Raw genomic sequence first — 12323 nt, 5'->3', positions numbered from 1 at the left:
CTTTAAATAGTGAGCTATTACAGGGTCCAGACATGACAAATTCACTCATTGGAGTGCTCACCCGCTTCAGACAAGAGTCAGTTGCCATGACGGCAGATGTCGAAGCTATGTATTACCAGGTGAGAGTTCCTGAAAAAAACAGTGACATGCTCCGCTTCTTATGGTGGCCAGATGGAGATGTAGATCAAACCTTGGAAGAGTACAAGATGGTTGTCCATCTCTTTGGAGCAAGATCATCTCCAAGTGTAGCTAATTTCGCTCTTAGGAAGACAGCAGAAGAAAATCATAGCAAGTCATCTGTCGAAGCAGTCCACACAGTATTTAAGAACTTTTATGTAGACGACTGCTTAAAGTCTGTTTCAAGTCATGTTGAAGCAATTGCCTTGTACAATGATCTCACAAAACTTTGTACGAGCGGAGGATTTCATCTTGCAAAGTGGGCAAGCAACAGTCGTGTATTGTTAGCCTCTGTTCCTGAAGGTGAGAGAGTTGAAGATGTAAGAGACTTGGATTTGAGCCGGGATGCACTTCCTGCTGAGAGAGCATTAGGGGTGTTATGGTGTGTCAATTCAGATGTGTTCAAATTCAAAATCAGTTTGAAAGAAAGACCTGTAACAAGAGGAATCCTGTCAGTTACAAGTTCCATCTATGACCCCTTGGGCTTTCTCGCGCCTTTCATATTGCCATCAAAGAATCTAATGCAGCAGTTGTGCAAAAAAAAGCTTGCATGGGACGACAACATTCCAGAACAGTGGGCAGAAAAGTGGATTGCCTGGGTACGAGGGCTAAATCAATTGACTGACTTCAGTGTGCCAATATGTATAAAACCTGTTGACTTTGGAGTTTCAACTTCCGCACAACTACATCACTTCTCAGATGCTAGCGAAGTGGGATATGGAGTTGTGTCATACCTCAGATTGTTAAACACTGATGGACTCGCACATTGTGCCTTCATGATGGGGAGGTCACGCGTGGCGCCGTTGAAGCAGACCACCATTCCACGTATGGAGTTGTCTGCTGCAGTTGTTGCTGTTAACACAGACAAAATGCTGAAAGATGAACTGGAACTAGAATTGCTTGAATCTGTATTTTGGACTGATAGTACCACTGTTTTGAGATATATTGACAATGAAGTTTTGCGTTTCAAAACGTTTGTGGCCAACAGGATTGCCGTTATAAGGGAGTCGACCAGACCACAGCAGTGGAGGTACATCAACACCTCAATGAACCCGGCTGATTGTGCATCCAGGGGACTTACTTGTGAAAAGTTCATGAAAAACATGAGTTGGATCCACTGTCCTTCTTTTCTCAAAGAACCAGAGAATAAGTGGCCTGAAACAAATCATGACCTAACACAAAAGTGGATGACAGTGAGGTTAAACACTTAGCTTCAGTGAATCTTGTGTGTGCAGTGGATGGCACAGATGCTGTGAACAATTTGATCAATTATTACTCTGATTGGTACAAATTAAAGAGAGCTGTGGCATGGATCCTTCGTTTCAAGGAGATAATTATACAGCGCAGCAATCAAAAAACAGCCAAAGACAAGGAAGTTCAGAGTTGTGAGACAAAATACACAGCAGAAAACCGTAAAGCTCTAACAATACAAGACTTAAAGGGTTAGTTCGCCCATTTAAGACATGAAGTTGTATGCAATCCTTACCAGCACTATAGTGTATACACACTGACCCACTCTGTTGTCACCCCCCTGGTCCGAGTTCTGACCGCTGGAAGTTTTTGAATGAAGTAATCCCGGCTACTTTCCGGGGCCACAAAACTGTGCGTTTTTACGTGAAAAAAAGATTTGCGTTTCAAAGCTTGATTAATTTAACACAAAAAAAACACGCCGAGCAAAATTCATACCTCAGTTTTAATGCGGCACTATTTTCCTTCCGTTTCTATCAATCCGCGCTGCTGTCAATGTCAACAGTGCGCACGTGACGATTAGCTGTTGATAGCGCGACTCGCCGACAACATGTCCGACTACGAAACTTCAGATGATGAAACTAATTTTAGCACAGTGTCAGACGGATCAGATGAAGACAGTAATTTTAACTCAACGACAAAGGGATATCTTTATGAACCGGAGTATACCGATGCCGAACTTGAGCAGATGGACAAAGAACGGGAAGAGAGAGAGCGAGAGGACAGAGAAGTTGTCCAATCTGATGCTGGGCCCACCACAGCTGTAGCAAGAGGCAGGATGAATGACAAATGGTGGTGCACTTGTTCCAATTGTGAAGTTATGCCAACAGAGGTTGAAAGCTATTGCTGCCACGAATGGGAACTAATGCCACAGATGCAAAACCTTTCAATTGACGAGGACGCCAACGCACCGTCTGTCTGCATTACATCCAATGACGTGTTCCCTGCGATGCTAAATGCAGGTGTCCTGGAGACGTTCTTCTACATCCCTAAAATAAATTGGAAAAAGCGACCCAAACCAGCTGGACTTGACGGTCAGATGTCGGCAGAGTAAGTGTGATCGCGCATCTTGCTTTGTAGTTTTTTATTTATTAATTTAACGTTGTCTTGACTAGTGTTGGCTATATAATAGTCTATCTGACTGCATTATTATTATACTGAGTGGACACTAATACAATCATTAATAAATTAATAATTATATGGAGTTGACACCAAATGTACCTAACTTACATCAAACTTTGAAATACTGTCTTTATAACCAAATGTATCTGCCAATTCGTTTCACAATTGGTGCTCAGTGTTTGATGGATACTACAGTTATTGCAATTATCTATAGGCTATGTATTTCATTCTTACCTCCAGTGTTTTTCCCAACAAATATTCAGCAATCATTATGTTGATTCTTTATAAAGCTCTCCTTGCTGTTGTCCATATTTGAGAAAAAAAAAACTATAAATCAAGAAAACTGTTATCTAATTTTCATAAAATATGTAACTGCTAATATTGTGTTTGTCTTCTAGACAGTACATACTTGTTGCCTATCGCATGGTGACAGAATGGGCCCTGAAAGGACAGAAGCTCGGCAAAGGCTACAGACGTGTTCTTCCCTCTTGTGTGGTGAACCTCATAAGAACAAAATATCCATCACCAAATGGACAATATCAAGGGTTCAAGGAATCAGAAGAAGCACACCTTTTGTTTTAGAGGTGTTAAAGAAAAATGATTTATTGAACATTGTAATTTTCAATAATACTTTTTCACATATGTACATATGTACAGAATAAACACTGTGAATGTTTAAATACTGTCATCCCTGTTGTTAAGTTATTTTCGGAGGCGGGATGTATGTTGTGCCACCAAGTCATCTTTGATTGGCTTTGGAGTGGCTGCAATATTGGCCGGCAGGTTGGATGGAGGATGTATCTGGAAAATACATTTGGAGGTCAGGATTTTTCTAAAAATATGTAAAGTTGTGATCAGTGGTAATGGCGATGATGTGCTGTATCTGCCATACTCACCCAACTTAGTGCTGTCATGCTTACGGCCAACATTGTGGTTGTGATCCAAGATACTCAGTTGGATCCTGGCCTGCATGGTGACATATGAGTAGTGCCGTCTCTTCTCTGCATACTTGAGCATAGAGCTATGAAAAACCTCAAGGTTCCCTAATGTAGAAAAAGATTTTATAATACATTTTCTACTTCACATATCCAAGACATGACATTTTATGTCTTAAAAATTAATTTCTAATGCTATGAGAGAAAATTTATATAATTGCCTTATTAGAACACTTGCAAATGCATATTTATTTTAGCAAAGAACAGATGCAACAACATGCACGTATTTTCCTTCAAATGGGGCGCTGATTTCCTGTCAATAGTCAAATAGCTGCAATACACAAGTATGTAATGTAGAGACACACCTGATCAACTAAGGACTACTCATAGTAGTAGTGTAACGTACTTGTGTGTTTGAACAGTGTCAACTGATTGAGGTCTTTCAATAGGTATTTGTCAAGTACAACAGCCTTGAGAGCGTTGTAGGCACTACAATCTTTTGCCAGCCATTTTTTTCTCCTTTGCTGCTCCTCAGAAAGGTCTTCATGGTAGCACTGGTACTCCTGGCCATCATCTTCCCAGCGGTGAATGCCACACACATGATGCAAGATAGAGGTCCACCGGCGTCTCAATTCCTATTGTTTTTGTTTGTTAACACGAAACACTGTTTAGCAAATTACACAAGGCGCTAAAAATCCAATGATGAACACCAACTAATAGATTACTATAACATTTGTTGGCAAGTGGCAGTTGTGATATAAAAATCTTGAAAAGAATAAGAGATGAAAAACAAACAATTGCATTATAAAATAAAATAACTTTTTTTTAGAGTTGAATAAGTTAATTCTCAATTCCTATATGAAAATCGGTTAAAAAATAAACTAAACTCCACCTTTTCATCTCCACCACAAGAGCTGCACGACCACCAGAAGTGATTTCCCAGAGACTTGACCCACGGCTGCAAGTCCCGGTTTTCTTTTTTCTTTGCTGCTGCACTTGCCTTCTTCATGCCTACATTTTTTAAATAAAAAAAGGTGAAAAAAAAAATATGCACAAGTTACCCAACTGCTTCCTTCAATTTATATATGCAAAACGCACCCAATAGTGTAGCTAGCGAATAAAACACATATGCTGCAACAAATACTAATACCTTTTGCAACATGCCATGGATCAAATTCATGTCTGAGGGTAGGGTAGAACTCTCTCATGATCTTCCGTATTGCAGGATGTCGGTCAGTGGTAACAACATCAACACTAACTCCAGAGTCCAGTAGACGATCCAGTCCCCTCCGGAAACCAACAGCCTCCATCGCGGGTGAACTTGAAGCCTCTGATACCTTTGTTGAAAATACAGGCATAAGAGAAAGACATGTGCAGAAAAGGAACACAAAATCATAAAACAATAACAATATAAAAGAGGACAAATTACATCATTTTAAAATATAATTTATTTTACCTGGATTAGATCAGACATTATGATCTTTTTTGTTGAGTCATCCATAAAGCTGTAAGTAGTGTATTTAGCACTGTAGCCTGGAGAATCAGATCTGGAATATTAAAAAAGGGAAGTGCCTTGTAAGATGCTTGAAAATTATGTAATTGTAATAACATAAGTCTACAATTTCAGTCATACAATACCCAAAACATACAATGTACCTTGCATCGCCTCCAATGTCTGTGTGTCCACCTGCACATGCAGTGTCCTGAAGCTCTGACAAAATTGACTCTTGCATGTCAGTGTACGCCTGATGAACCACAGGTATCAGATAAGTCGATTGAAGTGAATAATATGACGTCTTCTTTGGCAGTTGTAAATTGATGAGATCAGCCCACTCTTGAATTTCTGTGTGTGTTGTTCCGGTAAAAAGAATGGCTGCTGAAGACACCAGTTTATTCTCTGGCATTCCACGGATCTCAGGACAGGATCGCCAAACTCCCTTATGTTGATTCAGGCATGTCCATTCCACCTTTATGATGGATCCATTACACGTTGTGGTTTTCTCATCTATGGCTACACCGCAAGTGTGACAAGTTGTAAAAAGTTCCATAAGGGCTGACTCGTTCACAATCCACTTCCTCTCTGAGCAGTTGCCTTGCTGGTCTACTGTCACACTCACATCTGAGGAAGATGTTGTAGAGCCACTTAGTAGAAGAAATGTGCTGTCATCAGATGCTTCTATGGAACTCAAACTTGTATCCAGTGTCTCAGGTGCAACCGCAGAGCTTGGGCACATTGACTTTGAATAAAGAAAAACATAGAGTAGTCAAATAGAAGTGTTTGTGTTGACTTACTGAATGTTGGTCACAAACATGGCTGATAGGTGCATGCAACATGTTTATTTTAAATAATGTGTTCTTTGTGGATGTGTACTTTCTCAAGATTATGACAAAAATTGTCAAAAAGAAGGAAATGTGTGCTTACCCGTGACCCTTTCCAAGTGGGGGGTAGGGCTGTATAAGTGCCAGAGGTGGATGGCCTTGTTCCTCGAACTGCTTCAGCAGGGCTTGTGATAATCAAGGCCAAGTTTTTTTTTTTATCAGAACACTTCAGAGGTGTTGACTGTGGAAGTCCAGAAAACACTTCATAATCGGGGTCACCACTGCTAGCCTCTGTCAGTGCTGTTTCTTCCGTACTGCGTGCAGGCATGCATACCTTGTTAGACAAGATCAAATCAAATGTTATTTATTTGCAACGGCTTTATGCACAGCTGCTCTACTTCCAGAACTTCAACCAGCTCCTTGTTTCCTATTAGCCATTATAGGACAAATTGATTAATTCAGGTATACTTGACCTCAGTAGTCATGGAAACAATAATCAGATACACCTGAATTAATCAAGTTTGCACAATAATGACAGACAGGAAACAAGGAGCTGGTTGAAGTTCTGGAAGTAGTGCAGCTGTGCATAAAGCCAATTGTGTGTGTTCAATCAAATATTTTTCACAGCAAATTGTAACAATATATATAGATATTTTTTTTTACACATCTTTTCACGTGTTTTATAATGGAGTCTAAACATCATCTTGTTTACCGTACAGTTTAGACATGGGATCATAAAGTTAGTAAATAGAGCTTACCCGTGGTACTGGTACAGCAAAACTCTTTAAAATCATGTTTTTTCCTTTTCCTCCTTGGTTGGAGATGTAATCGTCTTCGCTGAAGTGAGCACTACACACACGAAAATCCTTTATTCGAGATAATTTAGCTCCCGCTGAGTAGCCGATGGCAACCAGCCAAAGCTGTCTCATATTCATATTTGATACAGGAAAACGATGAAATTTGAACTTTGATCCCGGCACATCCTTGTTGTCACAGCCTGGGAATTTACAAGTTCGCACCATTGTTAATTTAATATTTTTTACCTTGTTGTCGATCGATTGTGTAAACACTATGGAAGAGCTGATCGTCACGTGCGCACTGTTGACATTGACAGCAGCGCAGATTGATAGAAACGGAAGGAAAATAGTGCCGCATTAAAACTGAGGTATGAATTTTGCCCGGCGTGTTTTTTTGTGTTAAATTAATCAAGCTTTGAAACGCAAATCTTTTTTTCACGTAAAAACGCACAGTTTTGTGGCCCAGGAAAGTAGCCGGGATTACTTCATTCAAAAACTTCCAGCGGTCAGAACTCGGACCAGGGGGGTGACAACAGAGTGGGTCAGTGTGTATACACTATAGTGCTGGTAAGGATTGCATACAACTTCATGTCTTAAATGGGCGAACTAACCCTTTAACAAGGGCTGAAAATGAAATCATCAAATTCAGTCAAAGTCAAGTATTCAAAGAAGAAATTTCTTCATTGCAAAAAGGTAATTCATCTGTTAAAAGGAACAGTTGCCTGTCTAAACTGGATCCAATACTTAGGATGGATTGCTGAGAGTTGGAGGTCGTCTTGGTAGATCTGCAATGCCTGAGCATGTGAAGCATCCTATCATTATACCCAAACATTCACATGTCACAACTTTAATCTTAAGAGACATTCATGAGAGAATTGGACATTGTGGAAGGAACTATATCCTTTCAAAGTTGCGACAAAAATTCTGGCTTCCTTCTGCAAACTCCATTGTCAGAAAGTTTCTCTCCAGATGTGTGACAAGTAGAAAGATTAGAGCAGAGGCTGTAGAGCAGAAGATGTCAGAGCTGCCACACGACAGAATAATGCCAGATCAACCACCCTTCACCAATGTTGGGGTAGACTACCTTGGACCGTTTGAAGTCAGACAAGGTAGAAGTAATGTTAAAAGATATGGCGTATTGTTTACCTGCCTAACAACAAGAGCTGTGCATATTGAAGTTGCACATACGCTAGACACAGACTCGTGTTTAAATGCCATCCGACGTTTTGTGTGCAGGAGAGGACAAGTGTCAATCATGAGAAGTGACAACGGTACTAATTTCATTGGTGCTGAGACTGAACTGCGTAAGGCCATTCAACAATGGAATCAATCAAAAATCGAAAGCACTCTCATGCAGAAAGGAATACAATGGATATTCAACCCACCTTCTGGATCTCATTTCGGTGGAGTGTGGGAAAGACAGATAAGGTCTGTTAGAAAAATCTTGAGATCTGTACTGAAAGAACAAACACTTAATGATGAGAGCTTGCATACATTCCTGTGTGAAGTGGAAGCAACAATAAATGACAGACCACTTACCATTACAACCGATGATCCAACAGATCTTGAACCCTTGACACCTAATCACCTGTTATTAATGAAAAGGAAACCAGCCTTACCACCTGGACTTTTCCAAAAACAAGATGTATATGCACGGCGCAAGTGGAAGCAAGTTCAGTATCTTGCTGACCAATTCTGGAAGCGATGGGTGCGTGAATATTTGCCCTTACTCCAGGAGTGTCAAAAATGGAATCAAGTAAAGAAAAATCTTGCAGTTGGCGATGTCGTCCTGATAATAGATGACTCTTCACCAAGAAATTCATGGGTCTTTGGAAGAATTATGAAAGTGTTTCCAGATAACAAAGGACTGGTAAGACGTGTGTTGGTTAAAACTAAGACCAATACATTGGAAAGGCCTGTTGATAAGGTGTGCCTTATCTGTGAAATGGACTGTTAAATGCTCTTCAACATCAAGGACAGTTTCTATGCCACACAAAGAAATTGATAGTTCAAAATTGATAATAAGCACTTAATGTTTCTAAAGTGATGTATAATATAAATATTGTTTCAGTATGGCTCCATTGTTTTTTGTTAAAAAGGTAATTTTCAGTTTGCCTGCCTGTCAATTAGGGGCCGGAAATGTAAGAGCCATATTTCATATTTCATATGTCAAAATGTATATTTTTATTATGTAAATTTGATACAATCATTATTTATGTTAATTAGTAATTTCCTGTTGAATATACTTCTTTGCTTTATATTTGTTCTTTCCGCGCATGTGCAGTAACGTCCATTTTGTAGCACATGTAAAAAAAGTTTGAAGCTCATGCAATAAGTGCAGATGCTCGTTGGGAGAACACAAAGCTTTTGACCGTATATTATAGCATAAATTGCCTTATAAATATAGTATCTCTTCAAACAAGTTGTTGAGAAGACATCGCTGCACAAGAGGATTGATTATGCTGTATGTAAGAAACGTGATTCTTTGTTGATTTGAAAGAATAAACAGTGATAAACGAACTATATGGATTTCGAGTGTGAGTACAAGGCAAGAAGATACGCGTCAAAACTTGTGGAATAAATAAAAGACATTCACATGTCCCGTACAATACTGTTCATCAGCCTGAGCATTTATGTATTTCTATCTGAATGTTAGATCAACAATGCTTTGGATGTCAGAAAGTGCAAAGATGAGCTATTGGCAACTGTATACAACACAACGCTAAACCGATCAGACCTGTGCTGCCTGGGACTGGAAAGAGACGTTGAGGGAACGGTACACAGTTCAAAGACATTATATTTTAATATAGCAATTAATGGTGAAAGTTGTTTATATTGAGTTTCTATATTTTATTTAAACGCAGATTCTCAACTGTTGCCTGAAAGTGGTAGAGACCATAGCAAAATCACAGGTGAAATAGTCAAAATAATATTTTGTGCTCAATTTACTCTAGCTGCTTAAAGGGATAGTTTACCCAAAAATGAAAATTGTCATCATTTGAGTTTATTTCTTCTGTTGAACACAAAAGATGATGACGACTGTTAACCAAAGAGTTGCTGGTCCCCATTGTCTTCCATTGTATTGTAAAAAAAAATATATATATATATGGAAGTATGTACAGGTATAATCATACACCAAAATTTTAATTTATTGGTGAACTATACATTTAAGTAGCCCCTTAGCAGAAATATACATACTTTTGTTGATGTGCTTACAGCGGTCAGAATGTTAATACTCCCACATGTTGTATTTAAAATTCTCAATTTTGCCTTAAATTAAAGTATGTTCAATTTTCCATACAGAATGTGAATGTTTTTTTCGGCCAGTTCACATCAAATTGAAACATTGCCAAACAGGACTCTTGAAGAGCAACTTCTACACCTGCCTGTATGTATTATAGTCAGTTCTGTTTAATATGAAACCCAGTCAAAGTTTCCAAATTTCAGTGATGACCAATATTATTTGTTTTCAAGCTGGATGAAAACATCGACTGGTTTATCTTCCCAATATGGATACCAGGACATTGGATGGTTTGTGTAAGTCATTCTGAATCTGTAGTGTTTACCTGGGATAACTTATGTCTGCATCATTTTTAGATACTATTTGATATATAAACTGCAATTGTCTTTCGGTATATATATATTGTGACATATCAACAGATTATGAAGCCTGGAGAGCATGACATTTTTTTCCTTGATCCTCTGCACGGCAAAACATTCAATAAGGAAGAATACATGCTCATCTACAGGTTTTTTAGTGCACTATTCGGAGTTCAGACATTGTGGTCGTTCCTCCTAACCACATTTTGATAAGATTGTGGTCGTTCTTAACCACTTTTTGATAAGATTGTGGTCGTTCTTAACCACATTTGAATGAAATTGTGGCCATTAACATTTAAGGTTTTTATGTGACTTGTTCATCTGACTTAGGATCTAAATTTGTTACAGATCACTTTTTAAGTGTCAATGAAAATGATCATATAATACTCATGCCAAGTTGTGGCTCTGCCTCACATTTCAGTTATCTTGTATTGTTTTGTTTGATGCAGGGCAATAACTGTTTTGTCTTTGTCATCACAGAAACATTGCACAAATCATGTCCCCTGGGCCTTGGCATGAATACTGTGTCGATGATATTACGGTACCAATATTCATTTAAATAAATAACTGTAAAAGCATTGGAAATTGTTTAATTTTTTCAAGGTGGATTGACTCTGTGCATGGCAACATTAACAGGGCCTTCCACCACAACATCAAAGCAACAGCTGTGGTGTCTTTGTCCTGATGGTAAGTTTATAAAGCTGATGTGTTGCTTACTATGTGTTTATCCAGTATATGTATCTGAGCAAATGTATTTGTAATGTTTACCATTTCAGTATTCACTGAGCTTTGTGACAGCAGGGGCCTTTGATTTTACAGAGGTAAGTGAAAACTGCAATGGAAACCCCCCATATTATTAAACTAACTGATTATTTATTTTTAACTTTTTAACTTAGCCTGACATGCCTTGCATTAGGAGGTGGTGGTGTCTACTGCTTTTGGAGAATTTCCCCTTGAGGTTTGTTTTCTTCCTTTTTTTGAATCCACATTTGAACTTGCACTCTAATTTTTGCTGTTCTGTCACACTATACGTACTGTTCATTGAAGTTTCAATTACCAAATGCTTAAATTTAGCAGTTTAAAATAAATAATTGTTTTTAACCATAGATTGCTAATAAATTCATTACATGTATCAATCTAAACAAGTGGATTTCAATTATGGTCCTGGGGATGTCATTAAGAACAAACTGTCTAAAATTGTTTAAATTGAACAAAATGTTTAAAATTTTTAACATTTAAAGGTCAGACGCTGAAAGAAAGCAACTCCGGAGAAAGAGGAGAGTAGAGAGAGCAGGTATTGGTTCCCACCTTAAATCTCGAACCGTAAATAACGGATTTGAAAATGATGCTACTCTTGTTCTTACCCTCCAATTTAGAGGTGATGGAAACCCCCCTGCCCATTGATTCTTTGACCAAGGTAAGCGCAGTATAAACTCCTGTCAATCTATCAGTTACCCTTTTTAATAAGTCGTATTTAAATTTACATTTTGGACTGACTGTTGGCTACTTTGAACAGACGCCACCTGACATCCTGTGGCGGATCCTGATGGGAGTCGTCACAGATGAAGGCGATGTGGCTTTCTGGAGACTTTCACTGACATGTAAGGTTTTCAGGGACGTTGTCAGCGATCCCAAATTTAGAGAAGAGGCCCACTTTGTATGGCTGGACAGTAAGTTTTTTTAAACGTAAGTTGTGAGTACTGTAAAAGGTACTTGAGAAAGTCTGTCTGTCCGTCCATCTATCCATCTATCTGTCTGTTCTTCCTATCTATCTGTCTGTCTGTCTGTTCTTCCTATCTATCTGTCTGTCTCTGTTCTTCCTATCTATCTATCTATCTATCTATCTATCTATCTATCTATCTATCTATCTATCTATCTATCTATCTATCTATCTATCTATCTATCTATCTTTCTATCTATCTATCTATCTATCTGTCTGTTCTTCCTATCTATCTGTCTGTCTGTCTGTTCTTCCTATCTATCTATCTATCTATCTATCTATCTATCTATCTATCTATCTATCTATCTATCTATCTATCTATCTATCTATCTATCTATCTATCTATCTATCTATCTGTCTGTCTGTTCTTCCTATCTATCTATCTATCTATCTATCTATCTATCT

The 12323-nt window shown here is 38.5% G+C and overlaps 1 protein-coding gene across 1 annotated transcript; it reads right to left on the bottom strand.

The window, feature by feature from the left end:
- Positions 1-461: 461 nt before the first annotated feature.
- Positions 462-5365, bottom strand: LOC143708814 (uncharacterized). The gene is made up of 8 exons (XM_077200142.1): positions 5139-5365; positions 4939-5029; positions 4633-4819; positions 4375-4493; positions 3889-4117; positions 3444-3590; positions 912-1029; positions 462-534 (listed from the first exon to the last, which is right to left on the bottom strand). The coding sequence occupies exons 1-8, from the start codon at positions 5213-5215 to the stop codon at positions 462-464; spliced, it is 1041 nt and encodes a 346-aa protein (XP_077056257.1). The 5' UTR covers positions 5216-5365.
- Between the last annotated feature and the right edge of the window lie 6958 nt (positions 5366-12323).

This window comes from Siphateles boraxobius, unplaced genomic scaffold, assembly GCF_051911475.1.
Source record: "Siphateles boraxobius isolate OS27281-9 unplaced genomic scaffold, OSU_SipBor_1 43, whole genome shotgun sequence".
Lineage (NCBI taxonomy): Eukaryota > Metazoa > Chordata > Actinopteri > Cypriniformes > Leuciscidae > Siphateles > Siphateles boraxobius.
The sequence above is the reverse complement of the archived record's forward strand: the minus strand, read 5'-3'. Positions and strand labels throughout refer to the sequence as shown.

What these genes read in the sequence shown, in the direction of transcription:
- LOC143708814 (XM_077200142.1), bottom strand. Translation starts at nt 5,215, where the DNA reads ATGCAAGAGTCAATTTTGTCAGAGCTTCAGGACACTGCATGTGCAGGT. An exon ending in TCCATGGCATGTTGCAAAAG is followed by an intron (nt 4,494 to 4,632) that starts GTATTAGTATTT and finishes TAAAAAATGTAG; the next exon opens with GCATGAAGAAGGCAAGTGCA. An exon ending in CTTGTGGTGGAGATGAAAAG is followed by an intron (nt 4,118 to 4,374) that starts GTGGAGTTTAGT and finishes CAAAAACAATAG; the next exon opens with GAATTGAGACGCCGGTGGAC.